At 42.7% G+C, this 25,894-nt stretch overlaps 1 protein-coding gene across 2 annotated transcripts in view; it reads left to right on the top strand.

Annotated features, from left to right (window-relative positions):
• NUP93 (nucleoporin 93) overlaps window positions 1–25,894 on the top strand; it is a 78,691-nt gene that overhangs the window by 25,882 nt on the left and 26,915 nt on the right. Inside the window, exons 1-3 of one of the 2 annotated variants that reach the window (XM_065640599.1) lie at window positions 12,871–12,922; window positions 21,039–21,101; window positions 23,393–23,521. In XM_065640599.1, the coding sequence (XP_065496671.1) occupies window positions 23,402–23,521 (120 nt within the window). In that variant the 5' untranslated portion in view covers window positions 12,871–12,922; window positions 21,039–21,101; window positions 23,393–23,401. Of the gene's footprint in view, window positions 1–12,870; window positions 12,923–21,038; window positions 21,102–23,392; window positions 23,522–25,894 lie in introns of those variants that run through there. The other variant, XM_065640598.1, reaches the window with a different exon arrangement.

Here is a 25,894-nt window from a genome sequence, read left to right as displayed (position 1 = left end):
GTCTACCTTTCTAAGAGAAATTAGTATTATACTTTTGCCAAAAAAAAATTATGTTTTTCTCTTGCTGGGAAGTAGTAGCAGTGACTCCATCTCTGATGCGAATACCAGTGTGAGTGGTACAGTTACCTAAATTAAGCTTGTGTTGGTATTTGTGTTAAAATTGACTTTTTTCTGCCATGGAAGATTTTGGGCTTAGTGTTTCTTTCTCCGCCCTACTCCATTCCCCTGTTTCAGTGGCGTGCCGAACCTGATTGTTCTGTGCAAAGGCGGCCTTCAACATTGTTCAGCTGTCTTTCCAAAACATATAAAGATGCTGGAGAAATACCTTCAGTTTTGGTTTTTTTGTTGTTTGTTTGGTTGGTTGGTTGGTTGGTTTGTTTTTGCTGTGCAGTTCATATCCATTCAATTATTGTATTTGGTCTGTGGAATTTTATGGTGACTTTTAAATATTTTCAGTTTTGGTGACAGACAATGAAGGAATTTGGAAATGAATCTCTTTTCTTTTGTACTAAATGCGAAAGAGAGAAGCGAACAAGCTACTTGGGATTTTTAGCTCATCTTTGTGTGGAATACAACGCAATTTCTAAGCACTTGTATTCACTTTCCGTGGACTCTTGTATGGTGTGATCACTGCTTACCTGACTTCATTGGAGTTTAGCTTTAAAAGGTAGCAAAGAAAGGATGTTGCCGTATAGCAATTTAATTTACACTGTGGCCTATTTATAGGCCATTTGCAATGCCAATTTAAGTTGCCCTGTTCTGCTTTTTTAGATACTCGCAATTCCAAGAGATGATAAACTTTCTCTCTACAGGAGGGTGAATTAGTAGGTGTCCCAGTAGGCGTGGAAAGGGCAGGATTTGATTGCATTCCTCGAACACTTAACGCCTAAGGCTTTCAAATTAGGTAGCAAAGAGAATCTGTTGAAAGAACGTGTGGACTTGCAAGAAAGGCCCTTGCTGATAATGAAGGACCCTAGAGAAAATGTGTTTGGGGTAGTATTAAACTTCAGCAGCTGGAAGATCTTGCTTGGAGCAAATATTGATAAAGTTTTCTTTAAAAAAGAAATCAAGTATTCTTTATCTTTGCCTCCAGCATGTCCTTATTGCAATAAATATACACAGGAATTCACGTTACTTGCAAGACCCAAGTTCAGTGATAGTATGTGAATATGTTACATCATAATTGTTCAGCACCTAATATTTTTATGTAAAAATATGCGTTGATATGTTTTATCATCGGTGTACTACTGAAACTTCTGGTCCACAAGGAAGTGTTTGCTTAATGAATAGTATATGGAGAGTGGTTTGACCCAAACTCCAAGTAACTATTAATGCATCTGCAGCCTGTGTTATTGTGCTCAGTAATAGTGAGAAGAGACTTTCTTCTCTGGGTGTCTGTGTTACACAGCATGGTGCAGTTGTAGAGCTGCAATTCCCTGAGCAGATGGACAGGAGATGCCTCAGTCTTGCTTGATGACCCAAGTTAAAGCAGCTGCATAACTGGATGTACCTCCTGAGTGCTCAACAGTGTGTGTTTACTACTTTTCATTAGTGAAATGTATGTTTTGGAATCCTGTCTGCCTTCTTTGGGCATCTTCTGGAAGGATCCTCTGCAGTAAGGCATCTCGTAATCATAGAATTGTTTTGGTTGGAAAAGACCTTTAAGATAATGTGCCTGAGCCTGCAATGCTGCAAGATCTCTAGTGATAATTGGACCCTCTTCTGATCAGTGTTAGCAAAAAGGATAAATGATATTTAGTGGGTCTATTTTTCGTGAACATGTAAGTTACGTGACATTAATGAATCGGCAAAGTAATTTTACTGGAAAATTCACTGACAAAATAATCCCCTGGAAACCTGCAATGTGATCTTTACGCTTGTTTATAGATTCTAGGTGGCTTATGTTTAAATGCAGTAGCTAATTATATGTACCCAGCAATTCACAGGTGAGCATGCTGAGGGAGAGAGTCACAACTAAAAGAAATAACTTCGACTTTGAGCAAATGGAGCTGTGCAGCCTTCATGCTGCTTTAGTGCCTTTGGGGACAGGTGTGTCCCTGGGTACCCACCGGAGCCCTGGCTGTTCTTGCAGGGCTGGGACAGAAGGTAAGTTCTGTGTTACCTTTTGCAGTGAACTTGCAATATGGGCATTTGTGGCAGGAGCTAAAGGAAGATTAAGAACATGTTTTTGTTTAAACCACTAATCAGTCTTTAGATGCTTTAGTCTTGGCCACTACTGATCTAGTTCATGTTTGAACTAGTGATCTCTATTTGAAAGTCACTTTGTCCTTTTAATAGTTTTCTGAGTCAGCATCAGTCCCTTCCTGAGAGTCTCTTCATCTATTCACTTGAAAAGGTTGTTCTTTTTTGTAAAAGGCTAATCCCTGGTTTGTATGGCTATGCACATTGCATCAAATGAAAGCTGTGTGTATTCCCCTTGCTTGACTTGGATGAGTCCTTGCTTCTCTTCTAATCTGACGGTTTGGGGTTTTGGTAGGTTTCTGTTGCCCTCAGTTTTGGAGTGTTTGGGTGGACAAATGAGGAGAAGGTGGTGGTGAGGGTCTCCTTCCCTGCAGCCTGTTGTTTCCAAATTTATGTTCTTGAGTTTGACCTTTCTCCAGACACTTGCTTCTACTAGAAGTGCCTGCTTAATCACAGCTAGCTCATCTTAAGACATGTAGCATTGTTGATCCTTGATCATCTTGGTGGAGCTCAAAGATTTGATTCCTCCCAGTTCTTTTCCTTCTAGCTCTTTCCATTCTCTAGCTATCTCAATACTTAACCACTGTCTTTGCAAAGAATTACTGAGTGGTACCTCAGAAGCAAGATGATGTAAGTACTTCTCAACATAAAAAGGATAGAGATGTACAGATGGAGGATCACTAGGAAAGGTGAAAGGCAGGTGAGCACAAAATAAATAAAATCACTGATTTCAGTCTTCTAGTTTTGATATTCCAGATGAAACTTCTGAAGTTGTAAGATGTGTGTTTTGGAAGGTACTTAAAGACAGGATAAGCTCTTCATGGCTTCGTCTTTCTTTTCAGTCAAATTCAAGAGATGTACACCTTTATTTCCTTTGCTGGAAATTGTATCTTCAGTATTGTCTAATGTAAGATGACAAGGCAAGTAGGGTCAAGCAGAGAAATGAATGGATAAACCCCTTCAAATTACTTGATTTGGTCTGCAAAGGACAGATTTTTGTTTGTCTTCCAATTCTGTCAATCCCTCATAGAAATGTTATTGGGAGGAGGCTTGGTGCTGACCCATCTTTTTAATATGTACAGCTTCTTAATCATTAGGGTGATGATGATAATATTAAACAGTTAACCAAGCAGGCATGGCTAGTGTGTGCTCTGTGTGAGGAGGCTGAGCCAGGGCTGGGGGAATCTCCCTCCCCAGTTGCTGCCTGTTCCATGAGCCCCTCGAACCCTGCGTTTCCTCTCCCCCAGGAAAGGGAGAACAGAACAAACAACATGTGACAGATTTAGTCATGTCACTTAATGCAGGACTGGAAGGCACTTGGATGTTAATATAATGAGCAAAGTATAAAGACCTGAATAGAGTAGACCTGACTTCTAATTGAGCCCGCCAAGGTGCCAATACCCTTTTTTTTTTTCTAGTTGTACTTTGTAGAAAATACAAGGATGATTTGGCAAAGCCAGAATGCACCGCTGTGATTGATTTTAACCATCATGCTTGTGGGTGTTCATTTCCCATGCAGGCCAGTGGTTCTAGTGCCACTTCCTTCAGCACTGGCAGCTGTCATTAAAGGAAAAGCACAAATTTAGCTTTTTTGCTAAGGGAAACCTAAAATTCTGCCTTCACCCTGCCTCTCTGCTGCTAATTGTGGAACTGTGTGGTATCCTGTCCCAAGAAAACATCCCTGTCTTAGGATTCAGCAGGTCATTTTAGGTCTGTGACTAGGGTTTGTTGCCTCTTGGCACCTTTTGCTTTAGTACCGGGAGCTGCCTGAATTCCCTCAGCAGAGAGCTGAGCGAGTTGTTTTCCCTCTATGTTGGGGTGCTACTGGAAGCCCACAGGTTATATCCAGGTTGCAGAGTGACCCCCTCTGCCTCCATTTCAGAGGAGGCTGGGAATGCCCTTTTGAGCAGCGCTCGTCATCACAGGAGCTGAATGCATCTGCCTTCATCTGTCCATTGGTGAGCAGGCGGGGAGCCACAGCTTCTGACGTGTGCGTGCCCATTTGGGCCCTGCGCTGGAAACAGCTTCTGCTCTATGACGTGACCTTGGAAAGGATGGGTCTGAAACTGCGGGCAGGTTTCTGTGGCTGCTTGGGTTGAATAGCTACGGAAATTAAGAATATGGGCTTGATTCTGCGTATGTCAGTGTTCTTCCAGTGATGCAAGTCCATGTACAACTGCTGTAATGCAGGCGGGAGGGCAGAGCTGTGTTTCTCAGACCATCCACAACCGATAATATAACCCTGACGAAACAAAGCTAAAAGCACAGAATTGTTTCTGCTTACGTATGTGTGTGCGCGCCTGTGTGATGCCTTTTGGGCTTTGTGTGATGGAGAATTCGGAGACATTTTGTGAGAAGCAGCAGCACTGATAATTGCATTCTGGTTAATCATCGCAGAAGGATTGTGATCGCTACTAGCTGATGCTTTGCGACTTCCGCTGGAGTTAATAATTCATTGATGGGCTGTGTCAAAGCGTGCTCTTAAGTCGGGTCCCTCTGTGGATTGCAGGCATCAGTAGGAGTCAGAAGAGATGAAAGATGAGCTTAGTGTTTGACAGTCATTAACTTGGTATGGGCCTCCAAACAGCATTTGGTAACTTCCGTGTGTCCTGCGCTTCCCTGTGTATGGGAATGCGAGGGACATGGAAATTCAGCTTCTTGCGAAAACGTGTTAAGAAATCCAGTAGCCAGCCAGAAGAATGCTGTGACGAAGGTGTGAATATCAGAGACCATATGGTTTTTGTTTAATAGGCTCTGGGGTTGAGGGGATTTTGCCTGCCACGATGCTGAGGCGACAGTTTTATAAAAGAGCTATTTTACTACGCAGTTGAGTTGCTTTCCAGCGTGCGGTGCCGAACCTCCCGGGGAGAGCGCGCTTTTACCACCGAGAGCTGAATTTGGTCGTGTCGGTACTTGCAGTCATCTGCGAGAGGGATTGGCATTCAGGGCTTGTATATAAAAAAGGGTTTAGCATTCAGAATTAAAAATTAACATGTTCTATGCGTAATTACAGACTTATAGCACACACTAATGCTGTACAAAAGAGGGCTTTCCTGGCAGAGTTTAATGGCCCCAAAGCAGAGCCATCACTTCTTTTCCCCCCTTCCTTTTAAATTAGCATTGGCACGTTTAAAACGCTCTTCAAATTCTGCTGCAAAATAGCTGTTTGGCTTCCAGTTTTTGTTGTGATGGTTTTTATTTTTTTAAAAAGGTGATTATTCTTTTTAATGCTAAAGATGGAAAGTGGTTTGCATATTCATGCCACAGTGTAATTTTGAAAATCTCCTAGTAGATATTTAACAATGGCTTTGGGTAAATGGACACTTGTTGCACTTTGTTTAAACGATTACATCTCAATTATTGCTCGATGGTGAGAGCATGGGTAATACCCTTGGTTCTTTGTTAAAAAGGCTCTAATTAAAACTGGTTCCTGCTCTCGCCTCTTGGATAAATATGGACATGAGGTAGTTCAGTGACACTCTGTCAAATTGCCGAATTGAGTGCAAGTTCCCTATTCATCCTGACAAATGATACCGTTAATTGGGGTGTGGATGGCAGAAACAGCCCTGCCAGTGTTGGTGCTAATCCTCTGCTTGGCTGGGCTTCCCTACGACTCTCCCATGCTTGGGACCGTCATTCGTTTCATGTTACAGAATTTGTGTTTCTCTCTTCCCCGACCCCCCCCCCCCCACCTCTCTGTGCATTTACATCTTGCCTCGTGTTTGGTGCAAATTCAGCCCCAGAAAGCTGTGTTGAAACTCGGGGTCTCCTTTGAGCTCTGTAATAAGCCAGTGACTCCCAGTCTGAGTGAGCTGGTGGTTTTTCCCCTGCAAGAGGATGGCTTTCTGTGATGATGGAACTAGATGTTACTGGGACTGGTCACTTCCCAGTTCTAGTTTTTGCTTTGACTCTGGATAACTTGTGGTCTCAGTCTGTGAAACTTAGCCCTGTGCCACAAAGCCCAAATTCACTGCCAGACAGGCCAGGGGCATAGTAATACACTCAGTCTGACTTGTTTCTGTGCACTGTTTGCGTGTGAATATAACTGTATTGATGTGAAGGTGTTAGCCTGGATTTTCTTCCTCTCCTCTTCACCGCAACCTACTTGAATCGTCCGCCTCCTCTTTCTGCAGGGCGAGGATGAGTGTGCAGAGCTGAAAGCGGAGGCAGCGCGCTGGGGATGACAGCCCTCCTTCTGAAGAGACCTAGCCTGTCGTTAATGCTGGATAATCACCCTGCCAGCCTTGCAGAGAGGAAGGGAGCTAATGCTTTGAGGTGCTCTCCAGACCCAGTATGACAGTGCAGTATTTGCAGCTGCTACAGCACTGGATTAAGCAGAGAAGAAAAGGGTTTTGGGAAGGAGCTGTTTTAAGTCGTTGCCAGCGATGTCTCTTTCTTTTGCTGGCTAATGCTCGCTGATGATGGTGGGTGTTGCAGCTGTAGGACTTCAAAAAGGAGCTAATACAGGAGCACATCCAGGGATGATTGTAGACTAGCATGTTTTATGTTTGTTTTTCTTGAGTTTAAAGTAGGGGTGATAGCATATTTGATTTTTGTAGTTGTGGTGAAGGAATCCCCTTCACTCCAGAGATGCAGCTGTACCTAAAAGGTAGGGAGGTCATTGTGGACACCCAGAGATAGAGGGAGCGATCCTGAATACAAAAGAGGATATACAGATTCTAACAGCTTCTACGTGATCTTTGCATCATCGTTCTCTTAGGGATATGATGCTTTCTACTTGGAAGGAAAACTTTTATGGTTTTCCTTAGCTGTGGCCCAGCAGCCCTGAACAGCAGTTTGCTCCCTTCTCCTCCCACAGTCACATTTGAGTGCAGAAGTGATTGCTGCATGAGCTGACGGAACACTCTGCTAAATTGATTGCCAGAGAAACAGATAGCAGTTCCGACATCTTAGCAGGGTTACCACTCAGAGTTGTTTACACTAACAGCCATTTGGGGTGAGTAGTTTCTGTTCCTATCCCTCAAAGCTGTTGCTTTAAGAAATCCATAGGTAAGGGGAGAGAATGCTGTGCTGAGCCACACTGGGAGAGCTTTCCCTGCAGTACCGTGAGCTGGCAATGCAATATGTAGAACAAAAAAAAATATATAAACTGTGCTGATCTGTAATGCATAGCTCTGCAGTTGGGAGTAGCTTCTGCAGTAACATTACATGGCCAGAAAATAACAGGGAATGTCTGTTGATAAAAGCAACATCTTTAAGTAGTGGCTATCAGCTTCCGATGGGTCATTATGCTCCTGAAATCGCTCCTGAAATCCCTGACGGGGCTACAACCTGTCCCAAAGAGCTGACTGTCTCTCCGGATAATGCCCTTTACCTGTTTTAAGGTTTGGCTAGAAAGCAAAAGCTCTATGTATCCTCTGTGCTCCTGGCTCTGCACCACTAGTGGGTTTCAGTGGGGTAAACGGGAAGGAGCCATCCAAAAACGGAGCTGTGCGTGAGGTGAGTGGCAGGTTACTGAGGCGAGCACGGCTGCAGGGACGCAGCTGGGCACAGATGCTCGGAAATGCAGGAGGAATGCCAGCGTTAGATCATTCCTGCAATGTGTACCCTTCCTCTCCTGAAAGGGACTTGATGCTCTTGGGTGTAGCCGGTCGTGATCAGTGGTTTTCCCTGCAATGCAACTGGATGGGATTTTCCTTTAAGAACGTCGGTGGGTTTGGACCCATCTTCTCCACTCCTGGTACAAGGATTCAGGTAGTCAGTGCAATGTTAATTTGGGCACAAGCAGGGAGGGTTTGAGGAAAATCACCCTTAGGATCAAGTTTGCTGGTTTCAAAGCCAGAGTGTACCATATACAAGAGACCCTTCTGCCACTCATGAAGTTCTGAATTGTGTGAGGTGCCTTTGGGATAGGTAAGCCCGAGTCACCTGGAACCTTCTACACATGGAACGCTGTTAATAGGAATTGCTCCCAAATCTGAGTACAATGCTAATTCAGAGACTCGTGGGGTTTTTTTTCCCTCTATATAAAATATCCTGCACCATTTTTACTGGTATTTCATGTCCAGCCGATAACCCTGTAGTGTTGTTTTAATTAAAACAGAAGTGGAAATAACAAATTGGTGGTGATTCTGCAGATACATCAATGTTAATGCACAGTAAACCACTCTGCTGATACCATTCTGTGCTGCATTAAATTAAATGTTGACATCCCGAACCTGGAAATTTTTTGTGTGTGTATGTGTGTTTGCAAATACAAGACGTGCATTTGGTAAGCAGAGTTACTGAATTGTGGAATGCAGCACTATTGCAGCAGGGCTGTCCTGGGATTTACAAAGAAACAACTTTGGATTTGGGGACAGGAGCTGTTGGCACCGTGGGTTAAATGTGCACTCGGGACCTGTGAAAGTAACTGCCCGATAGTGTCATGCTCATGTTTTGTGAAACACTTCATGGTTGTACATTTTGTGTATTAGCAAACGTATTCCTTATTTCTTTGGTGCTTCTAATTTTTTTTCTTTAAGATGGGGGTGGTCCATTTCTCGATTTTTCTCTGGCTTTCTGCACTGTAATGATGGCACCATCACCTGACTGCTGGAGTATACTGGCCTGACTTTAATCATCGGGTGACTGGCTCTTAGCATGGTTTCATCTCTGCTGTTTTACATCCCCTCTTGTAATTGCACGGTTGCTTGCAGCATTGTTTTTCTATTGGTGACAATGAAAGGCACATGTTAGTATTTTATGTAACCTTATACTTTTTGTTTGATGTGTGAAGCGTAGGTGAAGAAGTGGCACTTTGCAAATAGAACCTTCTTTGTTTGGAAGCAGCAAATTTTCACTCCGCATGCAATCATTTGTAAGACAATGTTATAAAACGTTCATAAGTATCCTATAGAGAAAGAGGTAGTTAGGCTAAACCTGTATTAATAACAGGACTGCATTTCTGTAGTGCTGACAGTTTCATTGAGGTATATATGCTTACAATTAAATAACCTGTTCAAAGCTACAAGAAAGTGCGGTGTTTAATGTAAATAGTGTCTAAGTATTTTAACTGCTAAATAACCAAACCCAGCAAAACAATAGAGAATCAAAGCTCTGCTTTATACACCATTGACACCAATTAAGATGCAGTAAAATTATTTGCCCGTACAAGTTGTTTCAACAGCTCTGGAGGTCTAAAATGGCAGAAGCTTTCTGTTGCTGTATAAAAATCAAACTACCGTTTATTTCAGCCTCATGGTATGTGCAAATTCATGCAGCTCAGTTAAGGGAATAGCTTCACAACTGGTGTTACAATCTGTGGCTGGAGTGCTGCATCACAATGCAGCAAATGCATTTTCCACATTAACCAAACATGACAGCTGAAACGATTATTAACCATGCAATATGTCGGAAGTCATCAAAAATTCACATCAGAGTAATTGCAGTGGCTCGGGGAAAAAAAAATAGCAGCATCTCTTTGCTCCTGCCTGCCTGCCGCCTCACCCCCTCCTAGTGCCTACATGGTACAGTCCGTTAACAATAAAATATCCTTCTGTAACCTATAAACTGTTACTCCCATCAGTTACTGGTTTCAGACTGATGCTTTCCCTAGAATTTGAATAAAGCACCACTGGAAAAAAAAATTATATAGATTCTTTATGGGCAGTGGTGCTCAGCCGGGGAAAGCAGCTGTTTTCTTATTGTCTTGCTGGACTCTTGACTGTCTCAGCCATTTCAGGACTTGCAGGTTTGATTTTTTTATATATATATATGTTTTTTTTTTTTTTTAAGATGAGAAAACTTGAGCATTAATACAGAAAGACAGAGCTGTGTAAGCCTAAATACCAGGCACTTGAAGTGTGGCAGTTACAGTCAGCATTAACAGGTTTGTAACTCCTCAGTACTGAGATCTACAGGTAGGAACGTCTATGTTTAAAAATATATAAAATGAAGATTAAAAGCTTGCTTTGATAAGAGAGTTTTCCTTCAGGTGTCTTCTATGGCATTTTTAATTTGTGCTGTTGCTGCAGGTTGTTTAAATGTGTAGGTGAGTAATGAAGGAGAACAGGTGGGTACTTTTGGAGATACCGTGCTTTGCTCACAGAAAAGAACCTTAAGGTCGGTGCCTTTACCTTCTAATATTCTTGGCTGGAGCAGCTGTTGGGTGGGGCAGCCCAGTGTCTGCTTTGGGTTTCAGTCGTGTTGCCTTTTTAAAGACCCTCTTGACATTGCTGACTTGGCTTTTCATTTAAGCAGAAATACAGTAGCATAACTTTCTGAAAGCCTTCATTCCTGTTTTCTCTTCTTAGGCTATGAAATGTCTACAGAAGTGTTTTAAATGAAAAATAAAGATGCTACTTGATTGTATGATTTTTCTCCTAGTTTTCATTGTGGTGCAAAGATATTGGTCTACTCTGCTTGCTCTTACCGATGCACTTATGATTTATTTAGAAGATGAGCTAAACTTTCTTTGATTTTTATTTTGAAGTAAGGATTTCAAATGGGGGATAAGAATGAAAATTGCATAGAAAATACTTCTACTTGCCCAAAATAATTGAAATAATTTGAGATTTTTTTTTTTTTGCTAGTTTCTTAAATGAGGTAGGGAAGTATATTTGCTTAGTCAACTGGAGTTTGCAGCCTAGACCCCACCTCTCTTCCAAGTGAATAGGGTATGTTATGAAAGGGGTTAAGCCAGTAAAATCATAGTAAAGGGAAGTAGTCAGGGAATTAACATTTATATAACCGTGGTGGCTGTGACTGGCTGGGTGGGTGGCAGCTGATTTAATACTCTCAGATCTAGGGACTGGGAGGCTGCGTGTGAACTGGGAGCTATCTGCCTTCGGTATGGGGACACAAGTGTAGAGTGGGTTGCTTTTTCTCCTTTCTTTTCAATTCTCATTCTGTATATGGAGAAAAGCAGGTTAATGAAATGTGCTGAGCCAGGACAGTGCCTGGGCTCTTGCAGCAGAGAATCACTTGCCTCCTTCCCTCCCCAAATATTAAGGTGCTTATTTGCCATCTTCTGCACTTTTGCTGTTGTCGGCTGAGAAATATCTGAACTGCTCAGAGGGGAGACACGGTGGCACAGCATGGCCAAAAAGTTGCCTCTTTTAAACAAGATTACCTGTGCTAAGGAGAGGTCTTGCCACAAAAGCAGCTCGGCAAGAAATCAAGTAAAAGACAATGAAATGTATGGTTTGCATGTGTAAAAAAAGATGGAGGGAGCAACCTCCACTGACCCAATGTGGGAGACGGCTCAATTATCCTTCCAGTTGGTACGGTGTGGCAAATTATTTTCCTTTGTCTGAAGTGGGTGGGAGACAGAGTTCGATGAAGCTCCATAAATTAATGTACGGAAAAATGACTGAGCCACTGCAATTATTAATTAGCTGTAGGTCTCTTATAGCAGGGCTTTCTGTGATATCTGTCAGCAGCATCTGGAGTTGGCATTTCATTTACATTAAAGTCTGAAAGCTTGAGTGCCTTGTTAATGCAACGCGCAAATAAAGGCATGCACTGCTAGAGAGTTCCTTCGCAAGGGTGGAGTACAGCCAGAGGAGAAAAATGGAAACCTTTTGTCTCCGGTGTATCCTCAGCACACTGGTCTCATGCCCCAAGTCAGGAAAGTTTAAACCTTCAGTTTATTACACAATAGGAGAAATAAGCTGAGAAAGGATAAAGTGTTTATTCTATCATTTGTCGCAGCGGAGAATTTTCTCTCTGAGCTTTATAGCATCTCACATTTTTAAATATAAATTGTATAATTGTAACAGGCATATTCCAGACTTCTGGTTTTTATTTTAATGATCTGCAATTAATAATTCATAGGTAATTTAAATAATTAACTTGTGAAATGTATCAGCAGTGTAGTAAGGAAACACCATTTCTAAAGACCACGGCATGTTTAAATTGAGGCTTTAAAGATGATATGACACATAGGAACTCCTCCAAATTGCTTGCTTTCATTGTCAGTAAAATATTTATATTTATTCCCAGGCACATGCTGCCATGTTTAAAATACCTATTAGGTGAACAAAGTAGCTATGATTTATTTATAAATATTTAGGAAGAATGGGCTGTCTGATTTGGGATTATTTTTTAACTCAGGTGGATGATTTTGCCAAATCATCTCATGTTATTTAAGAGAGCTGAACTTTAAATGTGCTCCTTTTCTTGAAATCTCAGTGTGTATTTAAAATAAATCATATCCTAAAATGCATGTAATCTTGGCTCTTTGTAGCATTAGCCAGCCAGTATCGGTGAAATAAAGTAGATTTAACTTCGGAAAGGTTTTCTTTCTGTATGTGGGTTTTTCTGGGAAACTTCAAATTGCAATAGGAATGTTACGGGGAGCCCCTTAGTGGAGCTGTGGCTCTGGGAAAGCCGCCTATGCCGGGGTTTAGGGTTTGCATCCCGGTTTAACTTGGTTATCGCGTTTACGGTGCTGACAGCGTTTTGATGTCTCTGAACCAGGCGTTGTCCCTTCGAGGCAGTGAGCGTTTGCTGCGTGCATCGCTTTGTGTCTGACATACAGATGGAGGCTGGAACATTTTTGCTTGGCTTGTGTTTTTTGTTTTTCTTTTTTTTTTTTTTTTTTTACGGAAGCAGAAAGATAACTAGCGCTCCCGAGGAACGTTCAGGAAGGCGGTACGCGGGCTTTCTGCGGCGGGATGGGGGCACGGCAGCCGAAATCCGTCAGCTTGAGTCAGCCCGAGAACAAGGAGAGCGTCGGGCTCAGCGCTGCCGGGCTCCCTACTCGTGTCCACAGGAGGTAAAAAGAAACAATTACTATTTTTTTGCATATAGTTGAAGGCATTTAATTGTTTTTATACATCTGAAATTGTGAAGGAAGAGGTGCACAGACACCAATAATGTGTGTTCTTTCCAAAAAAGCCTGAGAACAGCCCTGTTTCTCACAAACAGCAAGGTTACCTGCTCCCACCCAGACAGAAGGATAAAGCACTTTACAGGGTGGAGGGAGATTGGAGGATTGCACTAAAATTTGCAGAAGTGGGTTAGAGGAGACTGGGTGTTAATGGCTAGCAGATTTATTTAATATTTTGTCCCTCTCGCTGATATTCCATAAGAAATATACCATTTCAGGCTGGGAAATACTTGACTGACTGATAGGGATGGCAGTTTTGCTTTCGGATGTGAACAGTATGTCTGGAGAAAGGAATTCTCTGCCACCAGGCTAAATGGGTTATTTTTGCTGCCTATACGTTGATGTTAATGTGCAGTTAGTCCAGCGACAGACACTGCAAGCTTGTCCGTACGCCTACTTTATGCCTTTTTCTTTTCAAACTACTCCCTTATTAGCTAGTGTTTTCTGTAGTATTCGGAGAGAAACCTCCTGTAACAGGGCTGGATGTTCCTCTCTCCTCGACCTTATCAATTTTTCGTGCGGTGCTGACAGGTTTCCAGGGGCTGGTTTCTCAGCTTACACCATTGTGGGAGACTCCTCACTACCTCTCGGTACAGAAAACCAAAGTGTGGTCTGCAATGGCAACGGTGCTTCGTCCCTGCCCTTGCCATGCAAGGACACGACACGGGCAGAAATTCAACGTACGGGTTTTATTTGTCACTGCGCTATTTGAACGTGGTTTCCTCTCAGAGGGGCAAGAACGCACGGCTACTTCTCGTGAAAATGTGGAGTAACCACGATGCTAAAATGGCAGCGAAAGAAATAAGAAAATGGCGTCATCAGTGAAATTAGTTTCGATGGCTTGATTTGAGGGCGTCCTGCCTCATGCAAGGATGTTTTCAGTAAGAGGTATTATATTACAGGCTTAGTTATGACTGTACAATGAAGATTTCAAATCATTTAAATCTGTAGGTTTTTTCGCAGTATGCCCTTAAAAACTGTGATGCCGAAGAGGCGGATATAAGAGCTTATTCCAATGGATAATCAGAAATTATCTTTCCTTGCATGCTATAAATATTTTAATGTAAGGTTGCATTGCAGACCTCAAGCCCATTGGAATTACCTCATAAAGTAATTTATTTAAAATAAACTCCAAAAAAGAGCCAAAGCCTTGAGTTTGGCTTCAATTGTGAATCTCTTGATGTCTCTTTGATTTTTGTAGGGTTGTATTTTTTAATTGCAATGCTAATACAAGGGTATTTATAGCGCAGAGGAGAGACTCATCATGGCGCTGAGCAAAGCCTCACACCAGGGTCATTCCTCTGCATTTAAAAATCTTGAGGAAAACAGATGGCCATGTATGTGGGAACTCCATGAACGAGTTCAGATTTCAGACTGTGCGGCTTGTTCGCTCTGTGCCGATGCCGTTGCTGGTGGTGAAACGCTGGTGCCAAAGGAGATGAGCTTCCCACGGGTCCTGCTGGCCTGATCTGCATGGACACCTCCCCTTGCTGAAGAAGTTGTATTCCAAATGAGGTGACGTTGCATTTAATTGCATTTTGGTTTCTTTATTAAGACAAACAGAAATGCTGTCTGAGATGCTTTCGGGTGTGATTCCCAGTGTTAGCCAGCTGAACAAGCTCTTTCTGGTGGCTCTCAGGTAATGTTTCCTACTGCTGTATTTGGCAGGCAAGAGTCTGTCTACCTCCTTTCTCTAGTTCAGGTGTGTATATATATATTTTTTTTTTTCTTTTTTCCCCACAATGTTTTTCTTCCTTCTGTTCTTTGCATGACCTCTAAGCAGGCTGAAGTTATTCAGTACTTTGCTTTGTTATTGCACAGATTTCTTTGGTGCTTTGTAGCTTGGTAGAACCTGGGATTCTTGCTGTACAGCTCCCAGTTGCATTGTAGGGAAATGGAAAATGCATAAATACCTGGGGAGGAAGAGAGGATCACCAGAGAAGGTACCGCCGCTTCTTATGCCATCTTTGTGTTGCATTAACAGCTGCTATCAAAAATGGTTGTGCAGCGGAGGCTGATAATTGTATGTGGAAGGGAACCTCATTCTGAGCAATTTCACTGTAAAATTTTAGACTAAAAATGTATTATCTTAGTTTTATGTCATTAAAGTGCTTGCGACTTTGAGAAAAGCCTACTAAAACCTCCTCTAACAGCATTCCCATGCGCTGTGTAACCCAACATGACAGGGCAAAGACTTTTAGAGCCTGACAATGAGAGACTAATCCATGTAATTGAAGTTATTTGGGTTTCACTCTGATTAAGGGGAAAGACACAACAAACACTATGGATAATTACTAATATTTTAATAATCAGCTACACTGTATAAGGAATATATAAATTACATAAATTATTATGATTGATATATTTTGGTGATTTTTAAAACTAAGTGTCCTGCTTCACTCAGTTTAGTAGTTATGTTTGGGCTTGTCAAATCTTGCAAATGTATCTGATATATTTTGTAAAATCTTAAAATGCATAGGAACATTGCAATGCATTTCCATGTTTTGTTACGACTTAAGCTGCTCGTAAGTACAATTTTAAGAGAAATATTGAGATCTTCTAGTGCGTGAAAGCCTGAACTCACTGAGCATCCTATATTGAATTGGAAAAAACTAAAATTGAGCAGAGTCATGTTTCAAGCTGGTAGCGATGATCTCTGTTTATACACAGAACACACAGTGCCACGTAGTGCCAGTAGTTCAATTTTGGGGCTGCTATGTGAGAGTCTGGCACAATATTCCAGTAGGTAATGTGAGCAGTGGCATTTTTCTAGATGTTTCCAGTGTGATAAAGCTGCGTTCCCTCTGTCTCTCATTGTATATGATGCTTATATTTGCTGCAAACACCTTGCGCTCTGGCCTCATGCTGCAGATGCGTTGTGGGATGTGGGATGCGATGGTGCCTTTCTGTGCTGGGGGATGGTTTGATATTAACTGATAGTTTTATATTAGCCCTTCCACGCTTAACGGATGGTCTCTTGGCTGAAGCAGGAGCTAAGAGATATTTGTATTTCTTCCCTTGAAGTCTGTATGTCTAAGGACATTTTCTTAAAATTGCTAGTTGAAATAATAAAATCAGGTGCTTCTTCTGGAGCTACTGTTCCCAAACCATTACTGAAGAGTGGATTTTTTTGTTAATCATCATCCCTGCTGGTCCTTTGCAGGATTCACTGAAACTACTGGAAATCCAGCACTTGGAAAGATTTTAATCAAAGAGCAATTGACTTGAAATGGCCCCAGATTGTTCATTTCATTTCCTCTTTTCTTCCTCTGCCAGTGAAAAAGTAAGCATTGCTGTCAACATCCAAGGCCTCAGCGTACTATTTGGCAACATTTGCCTTCTCTTGACAGCTTGAATACCAAGATCAAGTATTAAAAGTATGGCCTGGCTGATGGAAGTAATTAAGAGACTTCTGTCAGCCAGGAGAGAGTTTACTAACCTCATTTACTGCGGTAAATGGAAGACACTTTCAATCTCCTGTCAAAAAGAGACCATCAGAGCCTGTGTGCCCTTTCGTGCTGATAATGAATTAGTTACTGGGACACTTTCTTGCTGGAATTCCAGCTGGAGTAAGGCAGCCAGTGTCAGGGAGCAGTTGTCCGAGATGAGGGGTGACGGTGGAACACGGTGAGACCAGGGCAATGGCACAGCCTGCCAGGGTCCTGCCCCCACTGCTGGGGACACTTCTGCAAACCGTCCCCGAGCGAGGCAGAGTGGGGCTGGATTTCAGCAGAGAGGGGAGAACGTGAGAAGGTCAGACTGGAATCCAAGGGGTAAGAGATTCAGGAGGAACCGGAATGTGCTGAGAGCCAGTAGATGTGCAAGAATGAGTGGGGCTAGCTGGCAAATGGGAACTCGGAGGTGGGAGAGTGGGTGTGTTTCTATGCGTGTGCTTGTTTTGCGAACACCATCTCATCAGATATGGTACAAGTCAAGTAGGAAATGTTCGGCAGCAAGTGTTGCGGAGAACCTGAGAGGGGAGAAAAGTTGTGCTGCTTCCCTTCCAAACTAGGCACAGGAAGACTGTGTGGGAGTCCCACAGTGACGGAGAGGAAAATTAAATGCCACTTACTAAAGCAGGACAGCGTGATATGTGACATTAGGGCACGGTGAGCTTTTTGTGTAAACTCGCCTCAGGGAAATAAGATAAATTTTCATTTTCAAGCAAAATCCAGACTACGTTGGGATCCTTGCATTGGCAGAGCTTGTGCACGGAGGGCTGCAAGGTGAGGATTTTGCTCCTGAGGTTTTAGCAAGGCTTGTATTAGCTATTCCTGTCTTTGCCATCTGCCACTGTGAAACAGCCCTTTGTTTCCTAACAATATCTCCGTTCTCCTCCTGTTTCTCTATTTGGATACCGAATATGAAGCAATACCTCGTTGCACAATCAGTAGCATCTCCCCTGAGAGGGCAGCTCCTGCGATGTGGGTCGTGTTCTCCCTTTGGTCCCCTGTGCGTGCTGAACGCCGTACGTCCCTGTCCTTGTTACCGTCCGCAAGCGTCCGTGGCAAAGTCAAACCTTGCCTCTGGGATTGCAGGGAGCTTTTAGGGCAGGTGCAACGCAGTGGGCGCAACCAGTGCTATTCAAGACCCAGACTCTATAGGTGGCAAACCCTTATACCTGTTATGTGGCCTGGGGTTTTTGAGGACTAAAATTCCCCAGCGTAAAGGACATTTCTTCTATCTTTCAGCCCACCTTTGTTCCAGAGAGCGCTGCTTTTCCTTTCAGCAGGTGGACATCTGTGTGCATTTATATGCATCTATGAATCTGAATGTCCAGTGCCCAAGCATAGTGCACCACTGGGGGGCAATGCAGCGAACCCATGGAATAAATACTGATCCAGCAGTCCGACACTCCTCGCTTTCTTAATGGGTGACGTGTTGGCCACCAAAGCCTCGAGTGACAACCCCAGGAGCCCTTGTTTGGCCTAACTAAGCAGAAGCAGTCTTGTGAGCGGCAGTAGCAGGAGCCCCACCATCAGTTGCTGAAACTCCCTCTTTTGAGGTTTAACAATTAGCCTGTAATTAACTGAAGCAGCAATTGTGATGCTACAGTCATAATGTTTAGCACAAGGCATAGGGCAACCTTTTTAAAACGTACCTCTCCTCGGTGAGGCATTACAGATATTATCTGGAATGTATGAGGATTTTCATTCGCTAAAGGAGAAGTTTTTGAGATTGAAAAAGGCAATTATCATCCCCTAACTGGCATTCGGTGCAACGTAATCCCTTATACGGACCTAGTGAACTGCCTGGGAGCTGGGAGGTTTCATTAAGAAAGATACTCAGCCTGGATTTACTGACTTCAAGGGAAGTTCGAGCACATATTAAATTACTCTGCCGATTTACCGTTGTTGCTGTGTGCCTTTCCAGGCAGGTACCTGCTCAGCTCGGGGCGCACGACCCTCCAAGGAGAGAGGGTCGGACTGAGGGCGCTCAGATGGGACGTGCGTCTCTCGGGGCTTTGAGGAGCCCGGTGCTCGCAGGATGAGCAGGGAGCCAGGGCGCCCAAACCTCTGCAAGCTGCAGTGCTCAGCTCCGTGTGCTCAGCACCGGCCGTCACGGCCGGAAAGCTGTAGGTCTGTGCTGTAGAGATGGTGGGCTGCTTTTGTGTGCAAAATTAGCAGCGTTCTTGGGATACGTTAGACGCAGTGTTCTCTGCAGCATCAGATCCCCACCATCAGAATGCGGCTGTGTCTTCTGCTCATATGTTGGTGTGAGCTTTGAAGGTCTAGACCAGGGGTGTCCAGCTCATGTTCACCAGGGGCCGCATCAGCCTCGCGGTTGCTTTCAAAGGGCCCAATGTAATTTCACAACTACTCCTACATTTATACAGTCCTAAAATTACATTCGACCCTCTGAAAGCAACTGCGAGACTGATGCGGCCCCCAGTGAAAATGAGTTTGACACCCTGGTCTAGAAACACTGCTTGTTGTAATTCAAGGTAATTTTTTTCCAATATAAGTTGGAAGTGGGGAAAGAAAACAAACAAACAAAAACCAACCAAACAAAAGAAAACACACACCAAAAAAGAAAACCCACAGCAACAACCAAAAAAACCTTGTTGCCCTCACGAAGTCCTTCCACCCACTCAGACGTGGACAAGCCTTACGAAGCCGTGTCTCTGGCCCTCCCCGGCTCTCCTGCACCAGGCTGGTCTTGGCCCGGCTCGGTGACCGCGGCAGCCCTTCCCTTGGTGGCAGCTGCTGTACTAGTTGGTCCCCAGACTCATGCAAGGATCTGGATTTAGTTTCCCTTCTTCGGATTATAACTGGGCTTTCTTTGCTGGCATTGTCTAAAAATAAAGCAGGACACGGTGGGCAATGAAATGAAGAAGGCTGTGTAGAGGTCGCCGCTCTTCGGTGTGTCGTTCAAGGGCTGTTTCTGGGGGGGCCACGTTGCGCGTCTGTCTCGGAGGATGCCAGTTCATTCTCTGTCTGGTGTACAGAAAGGGGACATGTTCCTGTTCCCAGCTGAAGGGGGTCACAGGCTGTCCCATACCTCAAGTGCTCGTTCTACATATTTTGGAAGGAAAGGGTGCAATGCCCATTGTCTCACACTGGTGCTGGGTAGCAGGAAGGCAGACACCACACCTGCGCAGCAGATTTCTTCACTTTTCCTCCTCACTTCCCAGAGCTAAGTAGTGAGTAGGCATGATACCTGTGGTTGTGCGTAGTGCTGCTGCAGGACCTATGATAAATATATTTTCCCAAAGGTCCAAATCCTCATGACGGCAAGTTTCTGTCCTGTCACAGGATCTGTGCTCCTCTGGAGATCCTGAGCTCTGCCTAGGTTGCTAAATTATATGGATCAATGTGAATATTGTCAGCTTGTTGGGGCAGGAGCAATTTATTTGCGGGAAGATGTGGGGAATGGAGAGCACAGAAGCCTCCTGACTCCTGACAGGTTTGGTTAGGCACTGCTGCAATTGTGTATCCTCGTAAAAGCATAAAGCACAGTAACGTTGCATTCCCACTGCCTGGATTTGTTGGCAGCTCTTAATTTTGGAGCTGTGGAGTGAGTCTACATGCTTAAGAAATTAGCGCTTAGTGGAGTATGTAATATAATACATAATGTTCTAGTTGATTACTTTGGAGGAAGACAAAGCCTTCTTTTCCTTTTTTATGATGTGAATAATGATTAAGTTGAAGTCTGGAAGTACAAATCAACTCTGTTTAATTGGTTGTATAACAGTGAAAATGCAAAATAAAGACTTGCAAGTTAGGGTGTAATAAATGCCTGTTTGTCTGTGTGCGTTACTGCAGTTTACCCCACGGCTATTTGTTTAAAGTTCAAAATATCGTATGTTTGCTAGTATGGGTCATGAAAGTAACCTTTAGGATAAGAAGCTAACAGCTCATCTTAATCAGTCTGTTCTTGTACACCTGAACTCTTCGAGATTTATTGATATGCTGAAAACTAAAAATAAAATTATTACGCGTTATTTTTTACCCACTCTAGCTGTATGGATGGAGAGATGCTGCGCGGTAAACTGTTCCTGTGCGCTCTCCAACTGTTTAGTTATTTCCATCCTTCCTCAACTGACTATTTTTAAAGCTCTTTTTCACAGTTCCTATCAGGCCTCCAAGAGCTCCACTCCTGCCTGAAGCTGCCAAGTCAAAACCTTTTTTTTTTTTTTTTTCAGCATACTCAGGTCCAACAATCTTATCTTGGCTTATCGCTCCCACCAGCTTTCATCTGAGCTCCCTCAAATGGAGAGCAAGAGGAAGCAGCTGCTGGGACACAGTGATAAAACAGAATAGAAGCAGGACATTTCACTAGGATTCAATGCATATTAAAACAGGGGATTAATGCATTTTCATTTTCACATTGCTCTGTATGGGCACCTTACTGTACCTCTGAAGTAAAGTGACCTTTAAACTTCTCAGGAGTGGATTGGGGGGAGAGCTGCAAGCACTTCAGAGCTGGGTACTACAATATGTATCTGATGTTAGTGCAAGGCTGATATTTTGACTGACACTGTCTTTCTCCTTTTCTGCAGGGATTCCTGAAGAATGAAAAGGATAATGCATTGCTGTCAGCCATTGAAGAGTCTAGGAAGAGGGTAAGTTGGAAGGAAGTACTTTGTTGTTGTTGTTGTTAAGGGGTGTCCCTAAGGAATTAATAAATTAGATATGTAATAAACAAGTGGAATTTAAGAGGACTGTATTGAGACCATAGAAAAATTAAGACATTTGGAAGTACTTGCTTAGAAATTCCAGAAGAAATACTTGTCAGTTGTATTTCAACTGTAGTATTTTGTAGATTCAAGAGGCTCAGAGCATTAAATCTGTTTGAACAGAGCAGCCCAGGGCACTCACTCCGACCTACTCTGCATGGGTGCTGCCTTTTCTGGAGATGATGATGCTTGGACATGGGGTTTATTTCCTTTGAGAAATACTGTGTGCACTGACTGCCCGTACAGTGAATGATGCTCAATGAATTTATTGTAGCTGTTTCTCCAGGTTACAGGAGTTGAAGTACATACAACCTCATTCAGACCTATGCAGCAGAAGTGCTGTGAAGTTTAATTCTTGTGTCCGTGGAAGAGCAAGAACACTGTACTGCAGCACACTGTCCAGAGCAAATCTATCATACAGAGAGAAAAAATTAATTTTTTTGAAGCAGTGCAAAGAAAAATGCTATAATAAGAAACCAGGAGTTGTCACTTTAAGTTCAGAGTTTGCTGAGTCCAGTTTTCTGCTCTCGAAAGGAACCAGTACTTAAAAAGACAGACAGTGAGACTCCCCTGTTCATCTCCTGCCTCCGAGCAAGTAGTTGTTTTAAGGATTTTCTGAAATGGAAGTTGTTTTCTGATGTGAAATTAATCTGATCCTGTTTCTAAGTCTGTTTATGCTTTTGGTATCTGTCATGTTCTGGGGCAATGGTTTCCACAATTGAATTATGCAGTGTGGAAAAAAGCTTCCTGTTGTTTGTTTTAAAACTGCTGCTCAGAAATTTCATTGTGTGCTTCTTAGTGTTCTTTATGTTACAATTGTTTCCCTCCATATACTCTTGGGGCATCAGGTTTAGAATTGAGCCTGTGTTTCTTTCAAATGATAAGAAATAGTACTTAAGCATTATTAAATTGTTTTAATTAAATATAATTATACTACAAGTATATTTAATAGCATATTTTAAACCCTGTTGAAATGATTGTAGTAAAGGTAAGGATAAGACATGTATTCTACCGTGAACGTATAAAGTGGGTTTATGTAATAAAACAAAGAAACATAAATCTCATGCTTTAGTTGTATGCAGGCACCATAATCAAATGTTCGCCAAATGTCACTGCCTCTTATCAATTAATACTGGGAACATTTTGCCCCTTAATTGTTGGTATCCTAACAATGGGCTGGAATGAGATGAACAACTTACTCAGCCAAGCAAGACATGTAGCTGTGAACGCTGCAGCACAAAGCTGTGTGAAAGATGGAGAAGGCTGGGAAAGGGAAAGAGGTGGAAGATCCAGTATAGCTTAATATCTGTTTAGAATTAGTGGAAATATTCTGATTGCCCGTCTCAGTATACTCGAGGCTACTAGTTAGCATCATCCGAACAAAACCAGGAAAGGTAGTGAAGCATCCTCTTTATCCTGGTGCTATTGCCAAAATAAGGAACATTGAAGGGAAAAACTGCTTCCTTCCATGAGTTCCCTAGTTGGATCTGAAGACAATTTAGCAGATCAGCCATTTCACAGACAAAAGGATGTTTTTTTCTGGAGATGTGATTTTTCCTGTGTACTTCCCTGAGTTGTCTTCCTGATGAGAGAGACTTTCTGATTCTTTGACACTGATTAGTTTTCCTTAATACTTCGATTTTATCCTATTTCCCATTTAAAAGAAAAACTTACTGGTAAAGACCTGAAAATGAAATATGGGCAATAAACACACATCTCTGTTCAGAATGCAGTAAGTCAAACCTTTATAGCCTCCAGGGAGGTGAAAAGCTAGTTGCCATTAGAGAAGTGAGTCTCAACAAACTGCACAGATCAGTGATGACCTGTACGTTGTATGCATGCTGCTAAATTAAAGAAAGAAGCCTATTGATTTCCAGCCTGCTAAGTTTTGTGTGTATTGCAGCACCATGGAAAAAGACAGTTTCATTGTTTTACCAGCTGGGGGTATGTGAGAGTTGTCTTAATGCCACACACACACACCTACTTTCTGAATCCCCTTGTACCTGAACAGGAAACCTCTTAAAATAACATGCAGCACACTGTTAGCTCTTGAGGGCTGACCTGGTTGATTTATCTAGTTGCTATTTTCCTTTGCATTTTTGATTCGGCCTATTAACAGCAGAGATAGGTGGTTTGGTGTTTCTGTATGTTCCTTAGCTCCTGTTCTTCACCAACAGACTTTCGCTATGGCTGAGGAGTATCACCGAGAATCAATGCTGGTTGAATGGGAACAGGTGAAACAAAGGATTCTGCATACTCTGCTTGCATCAGGAGAAGATGCTCTCGATTTCACCCAGGAAAATGAGGTAACTCTGTCTTTCTAAACGCTGTGCATGGTCACACACAGCATGTACGCAGCTGGCACTCTGGCACTGCTGAAACCACCTCTGGATTAGTCTGTAGCTACAGCTGTGTGAAAATGAGAAATATCAAATCTCTAATTCCAGAATGGCTGTGACTAGCAGAATGCTTTGTCTAGCAAAATATCAAGCCTTTGTGATTGCTTTTATTGACTGATGGATACAGGCAATGGAGCTCCTATTGCTGAAGCAATGTTTTAAGCAACATATCTGCAAACTGGAAACTTAGTCACGCCAATATGTATTAGGTCAATATACCCAAGGGACGGAAAACACGTTGGGGTGAACTTCACCTTCAGGAAGCCTTTGCGAGGCTAATGAGACCAGGCAGTTTCTCAGGTGCAGCTGTGCTCACACATGTCTTAGAGTGTCTCTTTCCCTTATCACTGTACATTAGCCAGGATTTATGGCTTTTCTTAGGAGATTGATGAAATCTCTCAGGTTTCTTGGCAAAACCAAATTAATATGCAACAAAAAAAGCAGTATGCTTTCCTTTTTACCTTAGTGTCTCATGCAGTGCAGATTACAGTTTTGTGCTGTTAAGACCTCCAGTGTTCCGCAATTCAAGGTTAATTCAGCAGTGACCAAATCCTTTTGGCAAGACTGACCCCATGTTTAGCATGAAAAGGTATTGACTAACAACTTAAAACATGCCTTATCATCTGTTACAGTTTAAAACCTCACAGTTTATTCTCTTAAAGAAAACGCTTCAGTTATATGAGCAAAGTAAATCACAGTTAGCATGCAGAGTTGTGGGAACTGCGCTTCTCTGAGCTAGAGCCTGGAGGCATCGGCTGAGAGCCCTGGAGCGCAAAGTTACATCACAGTGCTTGGTGAAAACTGTCACCTTGAGAGGAGAGGCGATAGGGGCTGGGAGAAGGCAACTTGCTGTGCTTTCAGGCCAGAAAACAGGCCCAGTTTTTTATAGTCATGTTCCCCACCCCCTTTAAAAAAAATTAAAATATTTTTCACTGGAATGACTTATAGAGCTGCAAAATACATTAAAGTTTTTAAAAGCCCTTGGTGTTAATGGGGTATGACCTGTATAGGGATTTGGAAATAATTAAAGTTGTTAATGAAATATCCCTTTCTGATTACTGTTCTTTTAAATGTAGGTTAATCCCAGTTAGCATACATCTTTTTATAGAAGCTGTCTTTCCCAGAAAGTATTTTACTGATACTTTACTGTGACTTCTCAGAAGGTTGTCCAGTTTTCCAATATTAGAAATGCTAAATAATGCAGGTTGAATTCATTTAAAACTGGGAACAGCTATCACATTATTTTAGGATGTGAGTCTGAAGACTTGGCAGCTATTCTGATAGCTCTGAACACCTTTGATTTGTGTGTGAGTTACTGGTGTGGGGTTTTCCTTTCAAAGTGTGGATATTAACTGCTAGGAGAAGCACTTTGAAACATCAGAAAAGGGATTTTACCTTTTCAGAGTATTTCATTAGTGTCAAATGGACGCTACCCCCAGTCCATGGCACTTGAGATGCTGAGCGTCAAATGGGTGGGAGGAGGGGAAACAAAAACCCTTTAATGTGTTTCATGAATGAGTTTCAAGACTCAATATACACTATCACTCAATAATATTCCACTCTCTGTTTCAAAGCACTCGTAGTATCAGTATGTCATTTCAAGAGCATTTAAAATCCTTGATATATTCCAGTCTTAGTCTCAAGAAGTCAAAGGTCTGAGAGGTTTGAAGTGCGTCTACTGTGTTAAAAGCCTGTTATCTAACCTCCCCACAGCAGGATGCTCTTCTAAAACCTTGTTCCCGTCAAATAAGTTTTTTGTGTGTGTGTGACACAAACAGACACAGCCTGTGGAATATAGTAGGGGTTTAATTGATATCCTCTGGAGATGGAGAATCAACTGAAAAGGCAGAGATCCAAACGCAGCAGGGCCGGTCTGCCTGCGAGCCAATTCTTAAGCTTTGGGCAAGCTAATTTGGGCAGAGTGAAAATACCAACACATTATTCATGGAAATAAGACCAATTAACACGCAAAGCTCATGATTTGAAGAAGCTAGCACAGGACTTTGCCCATAGGGTTTTCTGCTCCCCCTTGTCTTCAAGCCCGACCTTCTTCCCGTAAGGAGAAAACAGAGCTGAGAAAAAAAAGGTGGTGCTTGGGGAAAAGGGAGGAAAACCCAGGTCTTGTTCTCAAGGTGTCAAACACCTATGCTTGCAAGGTGTTTGTTCCAAGTCTTGTTCCACTAGGTGCAGAGGCATTTCTTTTTGTCCTTTTATTCCAGGTTTTTCTTTCTTCCACCCCCTCCCCAAGCTCTTCCACTCCTGCTGTCAAGCAACCCACTC

Source organism: Caloenas nicobarica, chromosome 9 (assembly GCF_036013445.1).
Source record: "Caloenas nicobarica isolate bCalNic1 chromosome 9, bCalNic1.hap1, whole genome shotgun sequence".
NCBI classification, from domain to species: Eukaryota; Metazoa; Chordata; class Aves; order Columbiformes; family Columbidae; genus Caloenas; species Caloenas nicobarica.
The sequence above is the reverse complement of the archived record's forward strand: the minus strand, read 5'-3'. Positions and strand labels throughout refer to the sequence as shown.